Source organism: Synchiropus splendidus, chromosome 1, assembly GCF_027744825.2.
Source record: "Synchiropus splendidus isolate RoL2022-P1 chromosome 1, RoL_Sspl_1.0, whole genome shotgun sequence".
Classification (NCBI taxonomy): domain Eukaryota; kingdom Metazoa; phylum Chordata; class Actinopteri; order Syngnathiformes; family Callionymidae; genus Synchiropus; species Synchiropus splendidus.
In genome coordinates, this window is record NC_071334.1 from 59317481 (window position 1) to 59344631 (window position 27151).

The following is a 27151-nucleotide window of genomic DNA, read 5'->3' on the forward strand; positions in this document are numbered from 1 at the left end:
TTGGAACCATGGCAACGCTCGGCGAATTAAAGATGGCCGCCCTGTTGGAGTCTTCAACAACAGACATTTAACTCCGCAATATAGAAGCCAGTTACTGGCGCAAGTTTGTCCACCGCCAAACACGACGTGTAGCCATAAGTCAGAGGCGTAAACGTCATGTTTAGTGACGAAACTCTGGCTTCACTGAGCATCCAGCCGTCATGGCGGACAGCGCAAGAGTCTTCTCGGGAGTCGGTGAGTAACATCCACAGGTTGGAATGACTGTCGAGTTTAGGCAGTTGCGAACACCAAGACAACTCCATGCTGGTTACCGCACCCTCTCTTCCTGTGCTTGATCTAGAAAGGCTGTCAGACGCAGGCAGTCCACAGTTGTCAGGTGTCGGTCCAGGTGAGGTCCACCAGCGCTGCCTTCACTCAGACCCAGCAGCCGGATCCGTCAGTGGAGCGGCAGGATGATCCACCACCATCACCTGGACTGAGCGAGTTCCTGCGGCGGGTGGAAGGCTTGGTCACGCTGGAGCTGCTGAAGAACAGCCGCAGTCACGCTTTTGATGACCATCGGGTGCAGTGGGAGGACGGCAGCCAGCCGGTGAGCAGCAGCAGCACCGACGCTGAGGTCTTGCTTTGTGCGCGTGGATCTGCTGCATCCGTCTGTTCTGCGTCGTGTCGGCAGGTGACGTGTCTCCACAGACTCCAACCTCCCAGCGAGGAAGAGCTTGAGGTGACCTGCGTGTCCTGGAGCTGCACAGGTGCAGTGATCGCCTGCTCCTACGGTCGGTACGTTTGACCGTGTACAGCCTTCAGCGTCACATGTTCATGTTGCGCTGTCGACAGCACCTCCCACAGTGACTGGAACTCGGACAAGTCTTACGTGTGCACATGGAACCTAGACCGTCGGAACGTGAGCCTCAAACAAGCAGACCAGGTCATCGACGTGCCCACCGGGGTCACCGCTCTCTGCTGCCACCCTGAGCGGCCGGCCATCATCGCAGGTCTTAGGACAGCGGTTCCGTGGCAGCGAGAGCTTTTGAAACATAAAGATGATGTGTCATGCCTCCAGGTGGTCTGTACAACGGTGAGGTGGTGGTGTGGGACACCAGCCGGGCTCAGGATCTGGTCCTTGCTCAGACTGGAATGTCCACGGACAGCCACAGAGAACCTGTTTACCAGGTGTGTGTGAGACCACCAACTGTTTGGAGTGTTTAACCCCCTTACACATCTAGTGGAAGCAGTCGCTGTGGTGGTGCCACTACAATATTTTGGGGTGGCTTGGCCATGTCTGTTATTCTACTTGACTCATACATGCACTGGTTTTGTGTATCCACTCTCCACCTAGTGCTGAGTCTTGGCTTATAGGAGGTTAAATTCCCAAACGGTTTGGTTGCTTTAGAGCACTGCGTTGAAGAGATTCATTCGTGTCATTTATTTAGGCCAAGAGGGATTTTGTTGTTTTAACAATGCGACATGGATGAGCAGAGTCGACTTGAAGTGTGAAAATGCCTGTGTGTGCAGGTGAAGTGGGTCCCGCTGCAGAAGAAAGAGTTTGGGGTTCTGAGCGCCTGCTCGGGAGGACGAGTGTTGCTGTGGACTCTGGACTCTGAGCAGAACCAGCTGGTCCTCCATGCAGCGTACGCTCTCATGATGCAGCAGGTTCCTCAGAGCAGCAGCAGCAGCTTCAAGGTAAACTCTCTCTGACAATGACTTGGGTCATTTCTTGAATACCATTTTGGTGGTGAGCACAGGCTGGAGGCAGCAGCGCGGTGGGCATCACTTCACTCGCTCTGTCCCACTGGGACCCTGACACCTTCCTGGTGGGCTCTGAGGCGGGTCTGCTGCTGCGGTGCTCCTTCTCCTCCCAGACTCTGGCAGCTACACCATCTGACGGTGAAAGCGTGACACTGAGAGCTCCGGCAGTTTTCTCCTTCCGGCCCAGCACAGGTCCGATCCACGCTATCCACTGCTCCCCGTTCCACAGGTGAGGACCCTCCTGGCACGCACGCACGCACGCACGCACGCACGCACGCACACAGAGCGTGACTGACACTTGTGTGTTTGCAGGAACGTGTTTGTGAGTGCTGGGACCGACGGTCTGGCCCACCTCCACTCTCTGCTGCAGACAGACCCGCTGCTCTCACTGAGGGTGTCAGACTCTTATGTGTTTGAGGTTCAGTGGTCTCCAACACGACCACTGGTGTTCGCTGCAGCGACTGGACAAGGTTAGCAAGAATGTCAAGGTGGTCACTGATGTCTTCTGCGATTGTAGACGTTTTCTTACTCCCCCTGCAGGTGATGTGCAAATATTCGATCTGAGTCGCAGGTCCTTGAAACCGGCGGCCACCATCGACCACGGCCAGACTGGTCAGGCCGCGACCTGTTTGTCCTTCAACAGCCAGAATCCACGATTGCTGGCGGTGGGAAAAACAGACGGTACAGTGGGTATCTGGCAGCTGAGCTCGCACCTGACGGAGCAGATCCCCTCAGAGATGGACCAGCTGGAGCATATGGCCACTCAAGCAGCAGAGTAGCTCCTCTGCTGCTTTTCCTGAAATGCCTCCAAAGTGAAATAAAGTCAAGAATGGAAGGTTTCCAGTTCTAATCAGTAGCGTTTATTAGATCACACTGCAGATACATGTTGTTCCACGTTATTGTTACAATCAGGTGGATAAAAGAACGAGCTAAACGGCTAAAACAATCACATTCAGATGCAGACAGATCCACTAGGCTATCAGCACGAAGAGTTTCAGGTTGAGAAGATAAATAGATTTGTTAAAAGTGAGTATTCAGAGTGAGTGTGTGCGCCCGTCATGCATTTTCAGCCATGTGCGCGAGTGTGGGGACAAACGCGTTCCGATTGGTCACTGGTGGGTGACGGATCAGTTGACAAACAGCGAGCGTGTGAATTCCACGAAGTCCAGTGCTGTGGGCAGCTCCCTGCCCTTGCTGTCCAGGTAGGGCTTCATGTGTGAGAGGCAGTAGTCGGCCTGCTCCTTGGTCAGGTTCTGAAACAAGGGTGAGAGAGAGAGAGACAGAGAGTGAGACCTCTGGACGGGCTTCAGCAGGATCTGCAGGGTGGAGCCAACCCACCTGGTAGAGCTCTTCTTTAGTCACATAAGGTTTGTTCTCAGTGCTCAGAGCTCTGAAGGCGCTCTCAATCTCCTCGCTGGACTTGACGTTCTCCGTCTCGCGGCTGATCATGAAGGCCATGTACTCTTGGAGCGACACGTTGCCATCTCTGCCCAGGCACATAGAGGAGTTAGCGGCAGGACGCAGCATTTCAGGGATAATACAGTGAGACCAAAGCAACTGACCTGTTTGGATCCACTGTGTCCAGTATGGCTTCGAATTCAGGATCCGGTTCTCCTTCTTCCACCATGGGCAGGTCGTAACCCAGCGACCGCAGACAGGACTTGAACTCCTGGTGATTCAGACGACCCGACTTCTCCTTGTCGAAATGCCTGTGTGTTCATAAGACCACGGTTACCAAAGTGACTTCAGGAGAAGCAAAATGGCCAGACGTTCTGATCCCGTACTTGAACATCATGCTGAACTCCTTCAGCGCCTCCTCTGTGACTCCAGTCGTGTTTCTGAAACAGAAGGACATGATGAGATCAGACGGTGACCTTCGATGACATGACAAGTGTCTGGTCCTGACCTGGCCTGGATCTGTTGCTCCAAGTTGTGTTGCATCCTCATGCCTAGCTGGTCCAGTTGGTCCCACTGCTGAGCCAGACCCACCGTGCTGTGCTCTGTGTACTTGTTGTCCAGGATCAGTGCTTCTTCCATGGCTGCCCCCAAATCCTCGATCTTCTTCAGCTGGCTGCGCATTGCCCGGATCTCTTGGTGCTTACGCTACACATGTTTGGTAACACGTTTGGGTCAGAACATCTGGAACATGTGATCTACCAGAGCTGCAGGAGGAAAACCAATGGAACAAACCTTCGTAGCCTCCAACTGTGACTCTAGAGTGCCGGATTCCTCCACCATACACGATCTGTGTCAACATGACTTCCAGTTAGTGGACAACACATGACGCAACAAGACATGACCCACTTCCACCTCCAACAACAGACGCCTGGTGCCCAAAACCAACACTCTGCAGTGGTGTCTAAATTGGTTTGTCAAAGTCATGCAGAGCTGGAAACTGCAGCTCGTCGTCGGGTGAAACTCTTCCCTCACTCTGAATGTGAACTCACACATGCAGACAGGGTCAAACCAGGGTGATGACTGATGTGGATATTAGTTGTTGGGCGGCAGCAGCATGTTCTCGCCACACGCGACTTCTGAGACATTAGAATTCAGTCGGGTTCAACTGATAATCTCTTCTGTCCTGACTGCGCTTGCTGACTGGTGGCTGTCACTTGCTGCTCGAGTCTCTTTGAAGTGAAAGTCGTCTTGATTTGACTGTCAGAGACAACTAGTAGCCGCACATATTTAAATACGACTGACCTGCAAACCTGCCAACACGGCCCATTTAGGTCAGATTCCCTCACTTCATAAGAAAGAGATGGTGTGTTCAGGTGCTGAGGGAAGTCTAGGGTAGGGCTGAACGATACATTGGTATTGCATCTATGATACAATATGACAAAAATACGTATTTTTTTTCTGAATATTTCAGAAACCTAACATAAATACATGTAAGATGGATAAATATTTTTATGAGCTCACTATTGGCAGGTGGGCTTTGAACGCATCGCTGAACTGCCTCATGAAGAATAACAGTAAATGACTATCAGAAACAAGGGATGTGGCAATGAGTCGTCCCCGTGTGGTGTCTTGTTAGTACTACACTAAGAGGTTGAGAGCACACAGGAGCTCGGGTTGGCGGTGCTTGCGGTCACACACTGCGTGGGTCAGGAGAAGCAACAAAAAACCAGAGCAATGCTTTAAAAGAGTTGACCTTCCAGAGAGATCATCAGCAACTTGGTACTGATAGACAGCAATAACCCGCCGATAGGCTATGCTAGTCAGAGAGAGAGCAGGAGGACGGGACATGAGACAGCAGGCCAGAGGACACAATCATGGAGAACAAACACACTTGACCCCAGACACATGTAAAAGAAGAGATTTGATATTAACCCGTCCAGCAGGTACGTCCTGATTAGTGTCAGAATCCCAAGCATCAGCGAGCAGGCGGCAGTCAGAGAGAAGGGAGGGGTGGAGAAAAAAAACATGTTAAGAATATGATTTTTGGGTCATAATCATCTTAAACAACAGAGTGACAACTCAATTTGGCAGAGAGCAGAGTGAAGATGTGTTGAAACAAGTGAGTAGTGCACCTGGTCTCCTGCAACCACTGGTGGAAAGCGTTGGCGTGCTGTGCAAACTCCTGACGTAACTTGTCGTTCTCCTCCTGCCTCCTCTGCTCCTTCTGCAGCTCCAGCTCTCGCTCCTGTAGGAGGTGCACAGAAACAAATGAAAGTCCTTCTTTGCAGGCCATTCTGACAGGTTATCCTGATCTATGATGTTCAAGGTGGGTTAGAGGTGAGAGGTCATGAACGATTGTCAACATGAAGAACCAACTGAAGTTGATTTGAATGTCAGACCTTGATGATCTTCTGAAGGTTCCTCCAGGTCTCCTCCAGGGCCTCCATGGTGAACCAGGTGTAGGGGTTGGACACCACCTGGTAGCTCTTGATCTGTTGGTCCAGCTCGGCCAGCTGGTTGAAGTCTGCCTGCGCTGAGCTCAGGGAGGATCGGAAGGCCTCGTGGGCCTCACGCAGTGCCCGGATTTCCTCCAGGGAGTTGCAGCGTACGGGATCTGTCAGGTCTTCTTCTGCATTCTCGAACCAGCTGTTGAAGGCTGACGCCTTCTTGGCAAATGTGAGGAACAAATCCTCAACCTGTGGAGAAAATAGGTATGAAATGTGAGACGCTCGTACTACGATGCAAAGACAGTAGAACATGAACTTTCACCTTTCTGAAGTGCTCCTGAGCCTCCAAGAGCTTCTTCTTGCGAGCTGCAGAGTTGGACAGCAGCTGGTTCCAGCGCTTCATCAGAGCAGCATGACGAGCTTCGATGGCTTTAGACTGGACGTGTTTGGCAGACAGAAGTTGGTCTTTCAGGGCAGTGATGTTGGTGATTCCCTCTTGTTGGAAAGCCTGAAGGCCAGCATCGAAAGTCTCCTGCAGATGGACAGAAAAGAGCCTCAACAGAATGTGAAGGGGACCATGAAAGATCCATAGGAGGAGTCCATACCTGCTTGGTGAGCAGAGTCTGGACTGAAGACAGATCTCTGCCATAGTCATCTGTCTTCAGGCTGTTCTCCTTCTCTCCTACAGAGACCAATACAAGAGTGGCTTAAAATTGCATGGGCATTGAGCAGTTAAGAAAGCTGTCAAGCTTCAGTAAAACCTAACACATACAGTACTTTAAGTCAAACAATGCACCTACATATACAGTAGAACCATCCAGTCCTAAATATATTCAAGTGGAATTTAGCACCTGAACATTTTTATTTATCAAGATCAAGAGAGTTGGACACACACTACATAATTCATTAAGATGAATTATTCAACATTTAGGGACAATTGATGGACGCATCACAATCCATGTTTTCAAGCTGCCTTGAAACTAGTTGACTGAATACTTCATACCGATCCAGGACTCGACCACGTCGGCCTTCCAGTTGAACTGCAAGAAGGCAGAATTTTCGTCCAGCTTGGCTTTCCTCTGAGCAGCTGCTTTCTCCAGTTCCGACACTTTTCCCCTCAGAGCTGTTATCTTCGCACTGATGTTGTCTACATGATGGTTGTTCTGGCGGAGACGATGGGTCAGGAGGTCCATGAACAAACTGGCAGTACAATCATATAATACCTTCTTGATGAGCTCCTCTCCATTGGCGCACACATCGCTGACTCTGTCCCGATGCACGGTGAAGTCGGTCTCAAATGCTTCATGTTTCTTCAACAAACCCTGCAGAGAAGACAGACATGGGGATCTGTGAAAATGCAAAACCTAAAAGAAATGCAATGTATAACCTGGAGCATTGGAAATCACCTGCACGGCTGCCAGAGTGTCACCGTAATCTTCACTCCCCACCAGATTCAACTTCTCATTAATCCAAGCTTCTTCTTCTTCAACGTTAGCCACAAACTGCTGGTACTCCAGCGACTCCTCCAGCCTCTGCCCCCTACCAAGCAACACACACATTGAGGCATCCTTCCACATGTCCTTCACAGATCAACCGCAGCTCATTGAATGGTCACCTCGCTCCAGACAAGTCTTTCAACTCCTTCCAGTGGTCAACAAACTGTGCGAGCCTCTGCTGGATCTCCTCCTGGCCAATGGTGTTGTCATCAGACAGCTTCTTCCCAGTGTCCAGCACCGACTAGAGACACAAAAGCAGCATTTAAGAGAAGTCACAACTTCGATCTGACCATTGGTGGCCAACATCAAGTTGGAATCTACTTTCCGTTTTCCATGGAAGCAGTACCTGAATGGCCGGCTCGTGTGCTCCCAGCTCTGCCTCCAACCTCTTGTGTTTCTTCCTCAGATTCTGCACTCCCGTCAAATCACGTCCATAGTCCTCCGAACTCACAAGCAGCTTCTTTTCCCTGCGACAAGCTTTGTTTATACAACTGATTCATCCACACCAATGCTGAGCAAGAACAACTCCTACTTGATCCAGGACTCTTCATCGTCCAGGTCCCTGAAGAACTGGTGCAGCCTGTGCGACTCATTAAGCTTGGCACGACGGCCTGCTGCCATGCTCTTGATCTTGGTGAACCGGCCGTTCACTGCATCGCGCTTGTCCTTCACCTGAGAGGTGTCGAAGGCGTTGCTGGCCATCAGGCTGTCTGCCTGACCATTGAGATCCTTCAGGCGATCCTGCAAACGGAGAGCGATGGTCAGAGGAATTGCAACAGTATGAGTATGAGATTTTTGAAATACATTATCACTGCCATGCATCATAAACATCATAACTGATAATGAAACTAAGTAAGTGATTATTGATATGTTGCGCATGCCACATGTCTGCAGTTCTCCATAAGGCACACAACACTTACTACCACATGTCAATTACAGTACCTCATGGGCTGAAATATCCGCCTCCAGCAGCTGGTGCTTCTTCAGCAGGTTGTTTACTGATGCCAGGTCTTTACCATAATCTTCAGAGGCCAGAAGAGCTTCCACCTGCAGTTACAAAACCTGTCAACATTTCCAATAACCTTGCTGTGGGGAGACAGTATCTGTGAAGAGGAGCTCATCACCTCAGAGAGCCAGAAGTCAAAGTCTTTGATGCCGGTGTTGAAGTTCTGCTGCTTGTTGGCCTCTTTAAGCTTCTGGCTCTTCTCTGCGGATTTGTTGACGAGGAACTGCCACTGCTCATCCAGAGCATTAAGGCGCACCTGGAAAGAATTGTTTTTAGAGACTGTAAAACGGATCAATGATCATAACCATAGTCCAACATATAATAATTAGAGCAGAATTAAGGTGTTAACTTTTGTCAATCTTAAACCGCTAATATTGTTGACATGCAATAACGCACGTGTTTGACCATCCCGTAGTATGGAAGTCAGGAGGCCGAGCAGTTGTGACATGAGCGGAGTTGAAAGTGAGGTTGTCTCTTGATTGTGTGTGTAGTGTGTTGTTAAAGTCAAGCCAGAGGCTTCTTCTGACAAGGCTGAAGTTATTTGTAGTGACTGTCGATGTGAACTCTGTTGTCCACGGAATACGCCAAGTCTCGTGGCGTATTCACACCCCTGGAATGCATGGGTCTGTAGTCTGTTTGCAAAAGCAGTCAGATGCTAACAAAGTCTCTCTTCCCTACGAATGAACACTGTATTTTTGTCTGTGTGAAATGGTGGTGGTCCTTAACACTGCCAGCTCTGCCATGGAGGATCTCTGCAGAGGCTTGTCTCATCGTGATACTGATATAGCGCAGCATCCATGATCAAATATAAGCAATAAAGCTGCACCATCTTACCATCGACAACTTAGCTATTAGGGGCTAATTTCTATTGAGCCTAGGTTTTTATAAAATATTACTATTTGATATTGTGACCTTAAATAATGACAAGACGACACTTTCCATTTTTATTTGAGGCATGTGGAATATAACACAGCAAAGACTTAAAAAAAGAAAGAAAACAACAATGACCACTCTTGTGTTGATAAAGTCTTTCTTTAACTTACATTTACAACCGAAGCAAAAAAGTGTTTGATTAACTTGCATTTAATCTCGAGTTAACTACACCTTTACTGCGATTAAAAACATCTTGACAGCCCCTACAGTCACACTTTCAATATGTTTAATATTTACTGACACTGATTTACACGCAATAATGTCACCTTATCTTTTCCGTCTAATACATATGAACTTTACATTATCATAGAGTTTACTGACCTTCACAGCATCTTCACTGCCAGCGCAAGCGCCTCTCTGGATGAGAGCATTACCAGTATCGATAACTCCCCGGATTCGGTCAGCATTAGCGTGCAGCTCAGCCTCAAATGCTTGATGCTTCTGATGTTTACTCTGACGGAAGCAAGGAGGGATAACTGTGTTACAACAAGCTAATGGCATGATGTAATACGAGAGAGTAATGGAAATTTAAGATACCACTTAAAGACCAAAAAGAATGCTACAATTACACAAACCATTTGAAGCATCATGTTAATGCCAAAAACAGTGTTTGTAATTATAGTAGATGACAATTAAAACAACACAATACACTGACTTTGGTGGACAACGGACATGGACAGACATAATGGAGGGAACAACATCTGCCAAAGAATTGACTTTAGGAAAAGCTGCTTTTAGAGGAGTCACATCAAAGATGCTTCTGTTTATAAACAGTTAGTGTTCCCAAACCTTTCAATATTTACATTATTTGTGTCATGGGAAATTAAAAATACTTCTCTTATACTAGTCAAAATATCTGAAGCATTTTTAAAAGTGACCCCTCTAGAATCGAAAGCAACAGAAGCCACAACCAATGGTTACATTGGATAAACAATTACAAAATTAAGAGCTAAAACTGACAAAATTATGAACTCAGGTGGGAAGTAAGCGGAGCACTCAACAGTGCTGATGAGAAATAAAAAAAAAAAAAGATGGATGGAGGACTTGTTCTAGTCGTATCTACACATAGAGCACAGACGTGGACATGTGGAGGACAACCTGCTTGGATGTTAGTCAGCTAACACTCAAACTTACCAGCAGCTTGGACAGCTAAAAAACATAAGACATTGAGAGACAGATTGAGTGAATCCTCATATACATGTTTTTGTCAAGACAATATGAAAGGAAATTAAATGGATATTTATGACATATGTTCACTTCAAAGCTTCTCTTAAAATAACTGAATCACAAAATGGGTGGTCTGGGTTCTTCTATGGTCAAATCGTACCTGGATGTTGGTCGGGTCTTTGTAAGACTCATCAGTTGCAGTCTGCAGCTTCTCACTGATCCAGGCCTCAATCTCATCCACATCACGGCTGAACTGCTGAAGAGTTTGCGACTCTCCAAGCTTAGAGCGCTTTTCAATCATCTGCGCTTTCAGACGGCGCCACCTATGAGATGGGTTGCAAAAACACATTAATTCATGTCCATGCGCACAATATTAATAAACAATTGTGATATTGTGGTAATTCTGTCTAAAATATATTGAGACAGTGTTCGAGCTGCAGTTTTGCAAACAGCCCTTTGGTCTGCAAAAGACAGTCTCCTAACCTGTCAAGCACTTCATTGCGACGGTTTAAGATTTCAGGCTTGGCATAATGGTCAGCACCAATCAGCTGGTCAGCAAAGGACTGCAGAGCGGCAATCTTCTCTTCCTGTTGGGAGTATACAACAACAACCATTAACAAGTAGAACCCAAGATCATGTTTCACTGCTTTAACCTCAACTTACCTGCACATTAATGGCCTTGTCAAAGTCTTCATGTTTCTTGATGAGAGCCTCCACGCTGTCCAGGGAGTCTCCCTTATCATCACTGGCCAGGAAGGCTTCGCGTGCTGCCATCCAGTTTTCAGCCTGCTCACAGTCCCTGTTGAAGAGCTAACAAGAAAGAAAGACAGCTGTCACCCAGGTGATGGGATTCCCAAACCTTGCCAATTGATTCAAACTTGCTTACCTGGAGCTCAAGGCACTGGTCGAGCATCATGCGCCGCTGAACCCAGGCCTTCTCCAGATCGGCTCTCTCACGGTCCAAAGCTTCAAGCTTTTGTTGAATCTCTGGGCTTGCATAGTGGCCTCGAGCCAGAAGCTGCTGACCAAACTGTTCAAAGGCCTGGAAGGTTCCAGCACGAGCATCAATCTCAGTGCGGTGCTCCTGAAAAATTAACACAGAGGAGCCTCAGTTATTGACCAGAGATTGTTATTGACATCACGGTTGATAAATGAAGGGGTAATTTTGTACTTGGTGTCTTTCAAGAAGAGCTTCTGCTCCAGTTACGTCCTTCGCCAGCTCCTCTGACGACACCAGTCCACGAATTCCATTGATCCAAGACATCAAATCTCTAAAGACGAGAAAAAAAAACTTCAGCTTTCTTGGCACGTTGTTAACCACTATGCAAGTTTTTCTCCACCATACTCTTCCAAGTGGGACCTGGATACTGTTCTCACCTGAAGTCAGAGAGGAAGCGTTGCAGGTCATGAGAATTTCCAAGCTTGTCTTTGCGCTGGTCAGCACGTCCAACAAGGCTGCTCCAGGCAGTGTTGAGCTCAGTACACTTTTCCTGAATATCATCCACTGCCTCAGGGTGAGACTGAATCAAACGTTCGGCCGTCTCTCCCAAAGATTTCACCTAGATTGGATAAGGATTTATGCATAAAGAAGACATTGAGTTATCAAACGAAACTTGACATCAAATGGTGACTTAAATAAATAAATTACAATACATATAATAAAATAATAATAATAGTAATAATAAAAATAAAATCAACATGCCTTGTCACCGAGGGCGGCCAGGTCCCTCTCAAATCCTTCGTGCTTACGCTGCAGTGCCTGAACACTGGCCAAGTCATGGCCATAGTTGTCAGTGTTGAGGGCCTGGTTTTTCTCCTCAATCCACTCTTTAGTTTCATCAGCATCTCTGTAGAGGATCAAAGAAAATCAGCCACCAGTGGGTACAGATGAATTAAATCTCATCGTTCAGTAAGATTCTAGATGATGCATTAGACTGTTGTCCAACTTTCAGGCAAGGGGCGGACCATGATTATTGGTGTATGATTGGGATACATTTTGGGGAGTGTGTCAACAGACTATAGTTCACACTCGAACATACTTTATTTCAGCTAACTTTCAGGACTTCAGGATATGACCTACTAAAAAAGGAAAGTATACAAAGTTGAAAAATTAAATAAAGGGGGTGATGTTTTGACATTTTATCTTCATTCTGGAATGGAATTGTTAATATGGTGTTCAGTGAGATAGAAAAAAAATTGCTTCAGGGCATAGATTGGCAGCTGCCCATACCTGTGGAAGCGTTGCACCTCGTGTGCACTGCCCAGCATGTTGCTTCTGTCCTCGGCCAGCTGCTGCAGGGATCTCCAGCGGTTGTTTAACTCCTTCAAATACAGTACAGGTTATTTAACATAAAGATTTTCTTTCCATAAAATAGTTTTAACAGAATTAAAGTGAAGGTTCAATCTTGCAAGTGAGAAAAACACTAAATGAGCTTACTTCATTCTTTAACATCAAAAGAATATTGAAAACATTTCCTTTAGTTCATGATCAACCTGGCATACACCAAGACGAAAGTGCATTGATGCATGCAATCACATATCAACAACTACAGAGGACAATAACAGGGTTAATCAACCAACATCTAACAGGGTAACACAAACAAGACTATTGACGCTCAAGAGGTTGGTTATTGGAAATGAATAAAACATAAAAAGGACAATGGGATTAGTTTTCCAAACAGACTTAACATTCAAAGGGCGGCTGAGTCGATTTATTAACCTTACCTTGATGGTATTAAAGTTAGCCGTGGTTTGAACAGCCAACCGTACATTCTACAGTGGCAAATTGTAGCAGAAAAGAAGAAAGAGAGAACACCACACCAGTCAAGAGTGTTATGGAAACTTCCAAAGAGCAATAAGGCCAACATCAGACCCAACACTATTTAACCATTTATAAGGATTAAGAGACAAATGAAAATAAAATGTTAAAATAACTTGTCGTAAAATTATAATCCATTTTCAAGGACAGATGATGTCTGTATATTTTGTGATAATATTAATCACAGTTAATTCAACACAGTCTCAAAGTTGAACTCAAATGCAGAAAAGTCATGCAAAGTAACCAATTCAAGGCCAAGATTGATGCCTACTGAAATCTTGGTCATTTTAAGGCAAGGCAAGGCTTACCTTCCATGGAGAAGCAGTCTTGGAATCGGCTTCATCCTGACATGGAGAAACATAGGGAAAATATGAAGTACCACAGAACAAAAGAAAGATAAGTATAAAGTCCCATACCTTTCCAAGTGCAGATCCTAGCAGCTCTTGTTGCTAAAATGAAACATTCATATCCCAGTAAGATTTTCAACTCATGATATGCACCAATTACTGATGACAAATTTACCTGAGCCTGAACCATGGGGGCCTCCTCAGCCATTAAACCTTCAGACTCGAGCTCAGAAGCCACTTTGTTTATGTCCCGTAGACGTGACTCATTGGCCTTCAGGTCCTGGAAGAAAAAAAAAAAACGTACACAGATGATTCAAAGAGGAACGCCAAAATGATTCAAGTAACGTAGCTGTTGATAGCACAAGCATGTCAAGGTTACCTTCTGGAAGTCATCGAATTTCTTCTGCAAGACCTCCACCTGCTCCAGGTCAGAGCCAACCTCCTCATTAGTCAGAGCACTCTCCTTCTCATTAATCCACTGCTGAAGCTCATTGGCTTCTCGGAACAACATGAACTTTTTGCAACTCTTCTCCAGCATGTCCTTACGTTTCTCCCCCAGTTCAATCAGAGTGCCATACCTTGTGGGACGAGAAAAAAAAAGCATTTCATAGCACACTAAGACAAGACAGCAAGTGCACGGCGACTTATATGAACCCTTGCTTGTACACATAGAACATGAGAACGAGCCTCTGAAATTTTATTATTGATGCATAAAAAGGAAAAGAACAGAAGAATGAACAAATGAATCAATGCTTTTTTTTAAATTACTAACAACCCTAACCCTCTTAACCCCTGTGTATTTCACCCAGCCTGAATTCATCACCTTAATGGATCATACTGAAATTTGTCAACTGCAACCCATTTAAATTCTATCATGTGGCATTAAAAAATGAAGGGGATTCGACTTAAATTGAATCTTTTGTCATATTGCACATTTTTTATATTAGGAGTCTTCATTAAAATAAGTGCTTTGGTGCAAAAGAACAAAGGACACACTTCGATGCGCTCTATACACTATATTGACACTTGTCGAAGACCTGGGTTGACAGGATGTTTTTTGATACAATTTCCTGGATGGATGGATAACGCACAAACTTTCACTGAACTTGTCACAATATCTTGCTCGACACCACTCTAATATTTTAAGGACATGTAGGAAGACAATTGGATAATTCTGAATCTGGAACTTTTTTGAGTCATGAAGAGCCATGTAAAATGAAATTAAAAGATTTTGTAGCACTAGAAATGACACGTCATGGTTTATGTATACAAACAAATCCTTGGAACTAACATTCACAAGCAAGCCAGGAATGACAGGGAGGTGGTCTCTTGACGGTACTTCTATTCTGGTGTGGAATAGAAGTCAAGGGTAAAAAAGACCGAGCTCCACATCGCCTTTGATGTTTTTGAATGGGATGGGAAAAGATATACATCTTATTCGGTGGTTGCACAATCACAGGAACATGGAGATGCACATCAAATCCTACTCACAGCTCTTCCACCTGTTTCATGCGTACAGACACGCTGCAGGATTCTTTGGTGACCAGCCTGCACAGTGGCAAGGCGGGATGGATTATAGTGTTTAACGGAGACAAAATATACAGAAAGGCCTTTAGAGGTTAAACCAGAATCAAACAAAGAGAACCATTTAAAGCAGAGTAAGACTACTCAAGAACTTCACTGTTAAATGGACACAGGAATTGGTAAGACTAATTAGATGGTGCGTGACTCTTACTGATTCTCAATCTGGTCCTGGCGCAAAGCGATGCTTCCATGTTCATCCAGAAGGTTCTCCCTGGAGGACGACTGGGTTGGGTCTAGCTTCTTCACATATGCAGCAGGAACAAAGCCTTGGCGGTCATTCACCTCCACCTTCCACCAGTCCTGCGGAAGAGATCCAAAGCCATTTAAAAAATAACGTGCAAGGAATCCGCTCCATGATCAATAATAACCTCTATATAAATCCATTTTATGGCCATCAGTCGGATTTCAGTAAATTTAATTGATTATAAGATATAAATAATATGCATTACATTAGATGCAGGATCTTTAAAAGGCCATTGGGCTACATATGCACTATCCAAACTAACTGCAAATATGAAAGCTCCATATGATCTGCAGTATTTTCAGTAAACTCATCTCATACCAAATTATTATTGGATTATTATTCACCTCTCAAATCCCACCAAAAACAGTGCCATTAAGTAGTTAGTCCATATTTCAGCTAGAACAGAACTGTGATCGCACCTTGTTGGTACTGTTCAGCAGAGTCAAGATGTCGCCCTTTTTCATGGTAACCTCTCTGGGGCTTTTCTCCTGATAGTCGTACAGGGCAAGGACTAGTTCTTTTCCAGTCTCATCATCGGTTGGGGCCACTTGTTGCTGTTGGGAAACAATGAACAAGTTACATGTGAGTGCCAAACCATAGACAGTGTGCATTCATAAATTCAGCCATAAACTCAAGACAGTTACCCTGCAGGACTGAGCCTGTTCCTTCAGAGAATTGATGCTACTGCCGTAAGCACTCAGGTCAGACATCAGGGCTTCATGTTTCTTAAGAAGGGCCTGCCAAAGAAAAGAGAATTACAATTAAACATGTTGACACTAGAAATAAGCCAGGGAACACTATGAATATTCAGGCAGGGTTCAGAAAATTAATGTGGCGCTACCTCAGCAGAGTCCTCATCTTTGCCGTAGTCTGGACTCCCAACAATGGGCTCTTTCTCCCTCATCCAGGATTCGGCTTCATTAGCATCAGCAAAGTACTGCTGAGCCTGAAGAGAGTCCTCCAGGTCCTGTCTCCGCTGAGAAGCTTTTGCTTTCAATGTGTCCCAGCGTCCATGCAGTTCACCCAGCTTGACTTTCACATCCTCCCCAGCAAAATGACCTAGAAAAACATGTTCATTTGATTTCAAAAGTCTGTAATGATCATCTTCATCTTGCTGGTTTCAGTGTCAGTACCTTCATCAACCATGGCCTCTCCTTTTTGGGTGACAGCTTTGATGCGAGGCTCATGGCCAGTGATCTCAGCCTGCAGAGCCTGATGCTTCTTCAGGAGATTCTGAACACCAATCAGGTCTTTGCCTATGTAGAAGATATTTATCCAGTCAGTTCAGACCACGAGGGTCTATTAACAAGTGAGAAGAATTGATGTCTTATTTTTCCAAATATATGGGAATAAATTCACCTCTGTTAGTGGAAGAGGCAATAGGCTCCTTCTCACGAATCCAAGTTTCTTCATCCTCAATATCTCTGAACAGCTGCTGGAGGCGAAGAGAGTCAGACAGCTTCTGCTTGCGAGCAGCCATGGGCTCCCGAAGAGCTTCATAGCGGACAACCAAAGCCTCTTGTTTCTTGCGGATGTTATCAGCATCAAAGTGTCCAGCCTCTTGGAATTGGCGGGCCTGGATTGTGATTCCATCAATTCGATCCTGACAGACAAAATTGTGTTACGGATTTGTCAAGTTGGATTGAAGAACTAAATAATAACCCAACAAACAACATTATGCACCTGATGAGCAGCCACATCTGCCTCCAGAAGGGCATGTTTCTTTTGTAGGTTTTGGACACTGGTGAGGTCTTTTCCAAAGTCGTCTGAAGCCAAATGTCCTTCAACTTCATACAGCCATAACTCAATATCCTCAACATTCCTGTTGAACTGCTGTTGCTGGTTGGCCTCTCTGAGTTTGATGCCTGAATAAGACATTCAACATTTACTACCTTATGCTAATACAACACCAGATTTACTCTGGGTAAATACCTTACCTTTCAATTCAGTGGCTTCTAGTAGTTTCTTCCATTGAGAGCTCACCTCCTCCATACGGCCAGCCACTTCAGTGGCAGCATAATGCTTCCGATCGAGAAGCTCCTGGCCAGACTTCTGGAGTGCATCGATGCGGCTCTGATTGGCAGACAGCTCTGCCTCGAAAGCCTGGTGTTTCTGCACCTTGCCTTGCAAGTTTGAGGGATCCTATCGATGAAGCATTGACACAAAGTTATAAAAAATGTTAGTCTAGACATTTCTAAATAAGAATGTATCAGAGTCTGCCAAATGTTTTGCTAAACTACCTTGTATGCTTCATCAGTAGCAGTTTTCATCTTCTCATTGATCCAGCTCTTGAGCTCATCCGAGTCCCTGAAGAACTGCTGCAAATGGAAAGAGTCCTCCAAGGCGGCACGACGAGACTGAGCTCGGTCATGCAGGGCATTGCGGCGACTGAGCAACTATAAATATAAAAAAAGGGGGTTCATTTTGGCCTGACAATCAAAGGATTGAAGATTTTATACATTAAATTATTAACTCTGACATTACCGCATCTCTTCTTGTAGCCACATCCTCTTTAGCATAGTGATTGTTCTGGATAAGCTTGGTAGCAAACTCATCCAGAGCCTGAAAAAGGGGCACAATAAATCGTCAAAAATAAATCCATTCATAATCTGGATATTGAAAACATGCAGTGGATCATATTAAAATACAGATGTACAAACTTACAGTGATCTTCTCTTCCTGGGCACTGAGTGACTTCTCAAAATCCTCATGTTTCTTCAGTAGGGCCTCAACACTGTCCAAAGAGTCACCAAGGTCTTCGTTGAGGAGGAACGCCTGTTAACCAAACGTGCAATTTAGCAGTTTGCTTTTGCGACAATAAAACTTCTCTGCTGTTGGTTTACCTCCTGTTTGCTCATCCAGTTATCAACTTGCTCAGTGTCCCTGTAGAAAAGCTGCAAGTCCATGCACTGCTCATACTGCTGCCTGCGAACCTCCCACAACTCGAGCAGCGACTCCTTCTCATGAGCAAGGATTCCAAGCTGCATATTAAAACAATTATTAATAAAACTCTCACATATGTGGACGTAGTTTTGTGGTATGTTTCCTAGGCGATATAACCTTCTCTTTGACTTCATCGGATGCATAATGTCCAGTATCGAGTAAAGCCTGTCCGGCTTCAGCAGTGGATCGAAAGCTGTCCTCATGTGCATCAATCTCGCCCTAAAAACACAAGACGTTCATTTTAAAAGGGCCAGTCATTGGGTGAAGGATCAGTCCAATTCACTTGAATTTCAAGGAACTTGCCTTATGTTCTTGGTGGCGGTCAAGAAGAGCCTCAGCTCCAGCAACATCATTAGCCAGTTCATCGGCGTTGATCAGAGCTTTCATCTCGGTCACCCAGCTGGTCAGATCCCTGAAATCTGCCGTGAAGCGCTGCAGCCTAAAAAAAAATGTAAAAAATATGAATTTGAGAAGGTATAAACTGAAAACATATCCAGATTTTTTACCTGTATGAGTCATTCAGTCGGGCATGACGCTCAGCAGCCAAAGTACGAATTTGCTCCCAGTTGGTGATCAGTTCGTCTTTTTTCAGGTGGATTTGTGAGGCATTCTGAGGGTGTGTCTGCTGAAGACGCTCTGCATCGCCGCCCAGCGTGTTAACCTGATAAGTGAAGAGAATTTGATGAGACCTAAACAAACCATGCTATTTGTAGAGATATTCCTGGTTTTGTAAAATCTTGCCTTATCTTCCAGAGCAGCCAGGTCCCTCTCCAAGCCCTCATGCTTACGCAACAGAGCCTGCACACTGGCCAGGTCACGACCAAAATCGTCAGAAGCCATCAGCGTCTCCTTCTCTTTGATCCAACTGATAGTCTCATCAACATCTCTGTAGTTTTAAACAAAAATGCAGATAAGCAAACCAAAACAATTCTAGGTTTATAATTCAGAACTCTGCCTCATCGCCTTTTTACCTGTTGAAGCGTTGCACCTCAGCAGCTCCAAAGAGCCTTCCCTGCCTCTGCTGAGCCAGGCCCTTCAGACGCTGCCATGCAGCATTGACTTCATCTTGCTTTTTGACAATTAATTCAGCCTCAGGATGGGCTTCCTGAATTAGTTTTTCCGCCAGTTGGTTTACTTCATTCACTCGTTCTTCATGGGCTGCTAAATCGGTCTGGAACTCCTCAAACTTCTTCTGAAGCAGTTCCACATGCTCCAAGTCCTGTCCCACCTCCTCAGATGTTGCCATAGTCTCCTACAGAACAAGATAGAAACAGAGGGTATTATTAAACAGCCACAGAAATGTACTAACAAGTATAACCTTGTACTACAATATGGACATTTCTCTAACTGCTTGTAGCGTCACATCATGACAATTAAACACATGGTGTACAGATTTTATATATATTTAGGGAGCAGTAACACTGACCTTGTCACTAATCCAGTCGAGGGCATCTTCACACTCGCGCAGATACTGGACAAGTTTCTGGGCCTGCAGAAGGCGCATGCCCTTCTCTTTGGTCCTCAGTAACAGGAGGTCCCAAAGGCGATGCAGCTCCTCCAGACGAGACTGATTTGCAGAAAGAAAAAAGCAACAATAACATATGAGAAAAGCAAAACAGCAAGTATTTTGCTGAATAAACCACACACTGGTTTGAAATAAGAAGAACACAAAGTGCTTGAAAATACGACAGGTAATCTTAAAGATAATCAGTGGCCATCTACAGAAATCAGCAGGAAGAGGTTCCAGAAAATGTCAATGGCACTCAGAAGTCACACAGCAGTTCAACACCTACTTGTATATATTCAATTAAATTAAGACTAGTAACTATGGGTCTTTGCTGTGTCCGGTAGGGCGTGAAGGACTGAACCAGAGGAAATGGTTAATGCTTTATTCTCTCTGAAGTAAATTGGCAACAAGACAATTTACAGAAACATACAACAAGTTCCGTTCTTACCCGAATAGTCTCTGAGGAAAAGTGACCCTCGGTGATCATGAGGTTTCCTGTCGAGTCCAGTTTGATTATGGCCCCAGCATTGGCCTGAACCTCAGCTTCAAAGGCCTGATGTTTTTGCAGCTTACCCTGTTGTGAACAAAGATGACATACTCACTCACCTAACATAACTTTTGGCTGTGGGATCATACAGTTAATGTATGCAATTTGTTTAAGGACGTCATAATGAGATTGTAATAATAACATCATTTGAAAAATTATATTTATCAGAATGACACCAAGGGTGGCAACATGAAATAACATGCAAGAATTTCACCGAATGGTTAAAGATGTAAAAATCCTGACCTGCAGATTGGAGGGGTCCTTGTAGTTCTCATCTGAGGCAATCTGCAGCTTCTCCTGGATCCACTTTTCTAACTCATCTGCATCACGGCGGAAAAACTGGAAGCGGTAAGAGTCTTCCAATTTCTGCCGGCGCATAATAGACAGGTCCTTGAAGCGCCGATAGCGGTCCAGCACCTGCTGGCGCCGCTCCTGGATGTCTTCAGCTGTCTCCAGCACTTTGGCCCCTGCAGTGTCCATTTTCTGTTCAAAACACATCAGAAGTAATCACTTTTAATATAAAAAAAACTTTGTACAAAATGTTTTCCATTGTACGTTCAAAATATACCAGTACATAAAATACTAAAATGTTAGTAAGACGGTTAGAAAAAAAACCCCCATAATAGTTCACGTAATTCATCATTACATAACTATTGAATCAACTATAAACAAAGTCTGATGAGTAGTGAAAATGAATACAACTAAACTTGGCCAGTTCATTTAAGACTTTAGAACACACCCATCTTGGACGTGCTTCGTTTAATACAAAGACAAAAAAGATGAATTTCAAGAAGGGATATACATGTCAGAGCTGAAAACAAATCCTCCTCCCTAACTGGCTGAGCAACTAAAAGGAAGCAGCTGAAATACTCAACTTGAATGACAAAAGGAACAGAAATTCCACAGGCACCCAAACAGTAACCATGCATCACCGAACAAATGAAGTGAGACTTCAACTTTTCTCTTCATTTTGCTCTGGCACATGTACTTTCATATTTAACTAGTGTGACCCATATTCGTCCTCTGTGTTGGAAATATTTTTTAAGTTACAATGTTGCTATTTGTACAATTGCATTATAGTATATGTATTGTTATATATTATTATAGCATATAACACAACTACAGACAAACAGCATCGGTAAATATCAGGTTATGGTACTCAGATCCTCAATCAAAAACAAGACGTTCATTTGTCCGTCACAACCAAGGTCAACCCCCTCAAGCCACATGGGTGGAGCTTTATTTTGTCGATACTGCACATTGTAGGACAATAACCAATGGATGTTTGTGACATCATCCACTGACCCATGTTTCCACTCAATGTGGGGATTAGCAGCATCAGCAGTCTAGCTGTAATGGGGTTTTCAGCTTGAGCCAGAGATGCTTTTATCGCCAGACAGACATGCATACCATAGAAATGGCTTTTTGTCTCAGTAAAGTTCAAGTCCTGACAAAGACTCATGGCTTTCCCTTATTTAAACAGGAATATGTTGTACATTGAACAGGGACATTTTGTACAATCTACCAAAATTGTAAGGACAAGGCCTGATGTTCAGTAAGACGATTAATCCTAGCAAACGGCTGCCTAAAAAGAGTATCCAAAATGCCAATCGCCCTCCCCCACTCATAGTGTGCCCCAGTTCACACAGCGCTTAAAACACGCATTGACAGAGACCAAAACCAAAGAGTCGATTGTCGGTCTGAAAATATAGTTAAAGATTCGAAACCAGAGAATTTGATGTCCATCCAAATCGAATTTGATGTTAATCCAAAACCACCCCACTAAACTCAATAACAGAAACAACCATAATGAAAGTTTAAGTGGATTTTTTTTTTGTGATATGGCTTATGCCAATCCACGCAAAGATAAAACAGAAGAAATCGCAGACAAATCTTAAAAACCAACTATCATTTTAAAATGGACTGAATATTTTTTTGAAAATTCATTAAACCCATTTAAAACAATGTTGTGACAAACCTATACAATGTTTTGATGTCCTAAAAAGCAGGAGTGTTATCTCAATGTGTGGGTGAGTAATTTAACTTTTTTTTCCCTCGAGAGAGCAGCTATTCTCAGGCACTCCTAAAGCTGCAAAGGCTGATAGCCTTTCCGTTCGCCATCCTGCTTGACTAGATAACAGCTTACTCTGTCTTCATATCTAGATGATGCTTCGCAGAGTTTTTCTCCCTTTAGCAACCACCCACACACCCACCACGCAGTGTAAAACACAGATGATGTTGCTATGCAGATCGACATTGTACTCCACTGAAGAGATAAAAATAAATGAGAGAAATGTAAAAAAAAAAATTGTCAAGTGATTCCGATCATTATAGTTAATAGTTACCAGGTAGCCATCAGGGAGAGTAGTCAACAGGTCTGTTCTATATAAATATACAAATGAATATGTACTGTATTAACCATGTGCCTGAGATAATATTTTTTAACATTCAGAATAATTAACGATCAAAGGTAAATTTGTTTAGTCTATATGTAATAAAAAAAAACCCCACCACTTTTATGACAGACTGAGGAACAGTTTTAACAAAGTTGCCTTTCTTGTGTAAGGGTTTTGACATATAGCTAATGTATTCTTCTAATAACTCGCACAATAACTGTTCCTAAAAGGAACCATCTGTTGTCACCAGAAGCCACAGTGAAGAGGGCGGAAGCTAAAGGAATTTGCAGGAAATGGGAGAGGCTCATGGGAAGTGATGGAGGGAGGGGGTAGAATGAGATGACGCACCAACATTAAAATTCAACCACCTCATTGTCAATATTTGAATTTTTGATAAAGCAGAGATCACCAGAGAGTTTAAGTGTATTATTGGGATGAAGACAGTATTGTTCTTCAACAAGTCATTAACTCAAAGTTAATCCACTCCTCTGCCCAACATTAGAAAGGGTGGTCGGTCCTGACTCAGTGAACAGTATCATTAAGAATGGCAAAACTCACCAGAAACAATAGAAATGCACAGCAAACACAAACTAAACTCCATGTTAATTGACAATCGGTATGACCAATTGTCAAACATGGCGTCCAAGCACACTGCAAGGTAAACATGCAGATGATGAAAAGCAGTTTATATGACAAAAAGTTACTAACACAGGTAGATACACAGCTAAAACACACATTTTCCATACACAGTACACTGCAAGTCCCACTTGATTTTTGAAACAATAAGCGTCAGTCTCCTCCCATGCAACAGCCACAGCAGAAATATCCTTATAATCATAACTTTGTGAAAGAGGAAAAAAAAAGATCACACAAGTCTATCTTAACAAATGAGGCAGAGAGAATACTTCAGCTGAGATTTCTGTCCGGATGATCTTGTTTATCCTCTTGCTCGTTGAAAACCTACACAGGCAGCAGAGTCATACTGCACTACACCCTGGATGTAATGCACTCCTAAAAAGTCTGATGGCGTGTGAAGAAAACAAGGACTCATCGACCAAGCAGAGATCGACGCATTGCACCTGCAGTGACTATGCTGTATTGAGAGGAGAGACAGGAGCCCGGCCCACACAGCCCTCTCTCCCCACTTCATCCCTCCGCCCCCGAACATTAATTATTATTAGGTCTGGGGGGAAAAATGCAACTTCTTTTATGTGTAACTGGAATCATCAATGCGTTCTTACCAGAAGAAAGAGGCACATAGAAGCACTCAAAAGTTAACATCACACACTTGTTACCTTTAGTTTTGGTTTAGTGAACGTTGCCATGTTGTGTATCCTTGTTGGTTTGCAACAGAGAACGGAATATTGACCACATGATCAGTCAGCCAATCAGCAATGAGGGCTCATAACAAGCATTTACGGGAAGAGGCTGCATTAAGGATGGAGCAGTGCATATTAACAATGATTCAACTGTCAATGCAGACTACCAATGAAGAATAAATGAAACTCATAGCATACGCCCAAGTCCAGGAAGTATCACAGGTCAGAAATGGAATGACAAAATTCTGACGGTCAACACAGAGGAAGCAGCCTAAAAACATAATGCGAAATGTGAAAATAGATTCAAAATTGTTGAAAAACAACTTAAGCACATAGCTCATTTTATAATAGTAACAATGTTGAGGAAAACCCTGGTTGAATAGCAAAATATAATAGTGACCAATATCGGCCCTAAACATCTATTCTTCATTTAAGGTTTTCATTAAGACAAATTTATCTACAATTTATATACATTGGACTTTAAATTCAGTAAATAATTACTAATCAACTTACATTACAGAAAGAGGAGCATGAAAGATGAGACAGCGAGACCCTGCTGTGCCTTGGGAATGTTACAGCAGGTATTTTTATCAAATGAGTTCAAAAAGCTGTCCTACTTTGCTCCTTTCTGGTTCACGCTATTATCAAGCCAAACTCACCCACCTGTCCTTCCAAAATACTTGATACGTCTTCATGGGACTTAGGTCACATAAATGATACTGTTTGCTGTCAGCAAAATATGACATGTACAACACTTAAGATGCAATGTTTTTGCCTTCACCAAAAATGAATATTGACATATTGTATGCCACCAAACCCATAGTTATCCTAACAGCCTGAATTGCTTTCGCAAAGTTAAACCTTTGTCTTGTCAACGTGACAATTCCAAATATTAACTCATTTTTACATGTTTACAGACTATTACTCACTGAAATGGAGGTTGGTGCAAATATTTAAAACGGATGTGTATGAGTTGCAAAAATAGTGCAAGCATAGTTTGCTATTTACAATTAAGATACTGTGTATATATCTATATCTATAGATAGTAGAAAGTAGGTGTCAATCTACTTAAACTAGAATTCCAAATGAAAAGCATCATAGTTATACAAAAATGACTTCATTTAAAAGGACAGATTACCACAAAATAATCTCCTAAATCTGCAATCCAGATATAATGCCATGTATATTACAACTACGTTTTTAAAATATAAAGAGATACCAGGTCATTCCTGAAGCAGAGGCAGCAGCTAGTGTAGAACTTGACACCACACTGAAAAGCACAGATGCAGAGGCTGAGAAGCGGGGGTGTAAAATAGCAGGGGCATGTCATTATTACATCCCACACATTCCCTGCTTACAGGGAGTATGGCGGTTTTTAAAGCCCTCACTGAAATGAAAGATCCAAGAAATTATCAGGCAGAAATGTTTTACAATAAACGCAGCAACATCTAGACTGCTGGGATGCTTTAAGCCCATCAGGTGTTGAGTAGTTTATGATGCAGAAGATGACACGCAATTGTGCATTCGACACTATATCATCATGAAAAGAACATTAGCTCAGACGAGTGAATAATTAACGGGGAGAGTTTAAACGTGTAGACAGCGCTGACAGCTGGAGTCCTGCTTTGGCCAAAGGTATGCAGGGCGGCTCCCATTCAACCATGGCCGACATGCTAATGTAGCGACATGCTTCACCCAGGAACATTTACAGCACAGTCATGACGGAAACATTGCTATCACAATAGTGTCTCAGTAATTCATACATCGTCTACAACCAACACCAGATCACCACACCGAATGAAAAAAATTAGCAAATCATTATGAATAAGTCTCGAGCAAGCTAACGGTCTGCAGCTCAGAAAGAACGACGCTGTTCTTATTGCATTACTATTATCGAGCACCTTTACAACACATTCACCGCGACATCTCCTGATAATATGTCAAATATATGGTAAAATCGTATTTAAATCGACTATTTGTTCCTCAGGTCGACCAGCTAACAACCGCCCTAGCGGCCATCGAACGCAAACGCAAGCTGTCATTTCACAGTGAGGCTAATCTGCATTTAAATGTTTGTTTCTTAGCTGTGCTCCACAGCGGAGTGCAACTGTTGGCAAGGTTTGTGCTTTGTAATAGCCCTCAATTTTTCTACGGTCATCCATCTTAAGAAACGCCACTGGGCTTTTAACAAATAAGGGCAGGTCGCTAGCGTTAGCATCAAGCTAAGCCGAGAGAGGGATAATTGAATTAAATGAATTTAGCACGTAAAAGCATCGTCGCCTGGTCACCATTACGCGTAATTACGCCGAAACGGACCGTTTGCAGCACATTCCCTTACCTCGGTGTGTGCGTGAACGCGTTAGGAAAGTGGGTTCCGTCCAGACGGCAGAGCGGAGGATGCGAGGTCGTAGTCGAGGCTGCCTGTTTTCTTTTTCGTGCGTGTGACGTCATGTTCTGCAGGCCTCCGGAAAATAACGAAAAGTGTCGAAACGAAGGTCGGAACGCTTTTACGTGTTACACCGCTTATCACAACATGGACATTGTTTACCGGGACATATACATAGATATATAGATAAAGAAAACACACGTTTGTCTTCCTATATTAGTGAGTACCGTCATTGACATAACCTTATCCCCATATCCTAAACCAAACCATCTAAAACAAATGGCTAAACTTAACCTTTACTCCTCACCAAACTAAACCCCAATTATAATAACCAAGCTATTTTGTAGTTTTAACTCTAAAAACTAATTCTTGACAAAGTGAGGACCAGCCAAAATGTCCTCACTCTGTTGATTAAAATTCTATCTATTTCTATCCTTGTCAGGACAAGACACCAAAAAAAAAAAAAAAAAATTACTGTAAAATCTGTACATTGGATTCAATTTCAGACTTTCACGGAACACTTTGTCAAACACAAGCCTGTTGGAGAAAACTGAAAAAAGAAGTCATTTCTTGGTGAGTATCTGTTTGTCTACAAGGCTGACTCCCTCAGCTGTTTCATCAGCTGACTATCCCATGGCTTACCGGACAAGAGAACATCTATTGACAAGAAAACCATTACATATTCTTCATCTTCGTAACCCCTAGTTGTGTTATTTTGTGTACCACTCTTCAGATCTATAATGTTTCACAGGGCTTAAAAATTCACTTCCTGGACACCCAAAATGATCAGTCATTGTCAAATAACAATAAATTATACTTGCTATCCTGTGATATTTACCTCAACTATGGAGCTCTATTTGGTGGATA

General features: G+C 43.7%; 2 protein-coding genes across 9 annotated transcripts; one reads left to right on the forward strand and one right to left on the reverse strand.

Moving 5' to 3' along the window:
* dync2i2 (dynein 2 intermediate chain 2) lies at positions 1-2585 on the forward strand. 3 transcript variants are annotated; one of them, XM_053858351.1, is made up of 9 exons: positions 1-234; positions 341-589; positions 674-777; positions 835-992; positions 1061-1170; positions 1513-1680; positions 1743-1975; positions 2059-2216; positions 2287-2585. In XM_053858351.1, the coding sequence occupies exons 1-9, from the start codon at positions 157-159 to the stop codon at positions 2523-2525; spliced, it is 1497 nt and encodes a 498-aa protein (XP_053714326.1). In that variant the 5' UTR covers positions 1-156; the 3' UTR covers positions 2526-2585. The 3 variants fall into 3 exon arrangements, with proteins under 3 accessions (XP_053714326.1, XP_053714336.1, XP_053714344.1); XM_053858361.1 differs by having other exon boundaries at positions 847-992; XM_053858369.1 differs by having other exon boundaries at positions 43-234; positions 345-589.
* sptan1 (spectrin alpha, non-erythrocytic 1) lies at positions 2584-26350 on the reverse strand. Of its 6 annotated transcripts, none has more exons than XM_053858298.1 (56): positions 26237-26350; positions 20427-20666; positions 20085-20210; positions 19556-19696; positions 19101-19381; positions 18871-19015; positions 18636-18790; positions 18433-18568; positions 18247-18348; positions 18030-18167; positions 17851-17961; positions 17671-17748; positions 17427-17582; positions 17124-17328; positions 16870-17051; positions 16546-16789; positions 16320-16442; positions 16028-16245; positions 15831-15923; positions 15606-15740; positions 15094-15242; positions 14850-14906; positions 13738-13936; positions 13534-13638; positions 13428-13460; positions 13320-13355; positions 12918-12965; positions 12424-12515; positions 11896-12040; positions 11571-11752; positions 11365-11464; positions 11080-11277; positions 10857-11003; positions 10677-10780; positions 10354-10516; positions 10161-10175; positions 9348-9479; positions 8212-8349; positions 8030-8134; positions 7620-7828; positions 7434-7554; positions 7207-7328; positions 6998-7130; positions 6815-6913; positions 6595-6754; positions 6197-6273; positions 5914-6123; positions 5544-5840; positions 5277-5389; positions 5077-5094; positions 3937-3991; positions 3653-3849; positions 3531-3584; positions 3309-3455; positions 3085-3232; positions 2584-2999 (listed from the first exon to the last, which is right to left on the reverse strand). In XM_053858298.1, exons 2-56 carry the CDS (start codon positions 20661-20663, stop codon positions 2874-2876), a joined length of 7440 nt encoding a protein of 2479 aa, XP_053714273.1. In that variant the 5' UTR covers positions 20664-20666; positions 26237-26350; the 3' UTR covers positions 2584-2873. The 6 variants fall into 6 exon arrangements, with proteins under 6 accessions (XP_053714273.1, XP_053714279.1, XP_053714304.1 ...); XM_053858304.1 differs by lacking the exon at positions 26237-26350 and adding an exon at positions 23485-23637; XM_053858329.1 differs by lacking the exon at positions 14850-14906.
* Positions 26351-27151: the final 801 nt, after the last annotated feature.

What these genes read in the sequence shown, in the direction of transcription:
- sptan1 (XM_053858298.1), bottom strand. Translation starts at nt 20,663, where the DNA reads ATGGACACTGCAGGGGCCAAAGTGCTGGAGACAGCTGAAGACATCCAG. An exon ending in CTAACTTTAATACCATCAAG is followed by an intron (nt 12,516 to 12,917) that starts GTAAGGTTAATA and finishes CTGTATTTGAAG; the next exon opens with GAGTTAAACAACCGCTGGAG. An exon ending in ACCAGTGCCTTGAGCTCCAG is followed by an intron (nt 11,004 to 11,079) that starts GTAAGCAAGTTT and finishes CTTTCTTGTTAG; the next exon opens with CTCTTCAACAGGGACTGTGA.
- dync2i2 (XM_053858351.1), top strand. Translation starts at nt 157, where the DNA reads ATGTTTAGTGACGAAACTCTGGCTTCACTGAGCATCCAGCCGTCATGG. An exon ending in AAGAGTCTTCTCGGGAGTCG is followed by an intron (nt 235 to 340) that starts GTGAGTAACATC and finishes TGCTTGATCTAG; the next exon opens with AAAGGCTGTCAGACGCAGGC. An exon ending in GCAGCAGCAGCAGCTTCAAG is followed by an intron (nt 1,681 to 1,742) that starts GTAAACTCTCTC and finishes TGGTGAGCACAG; the next exon opens with GCTGGAGGCAGCAGCGCGGT.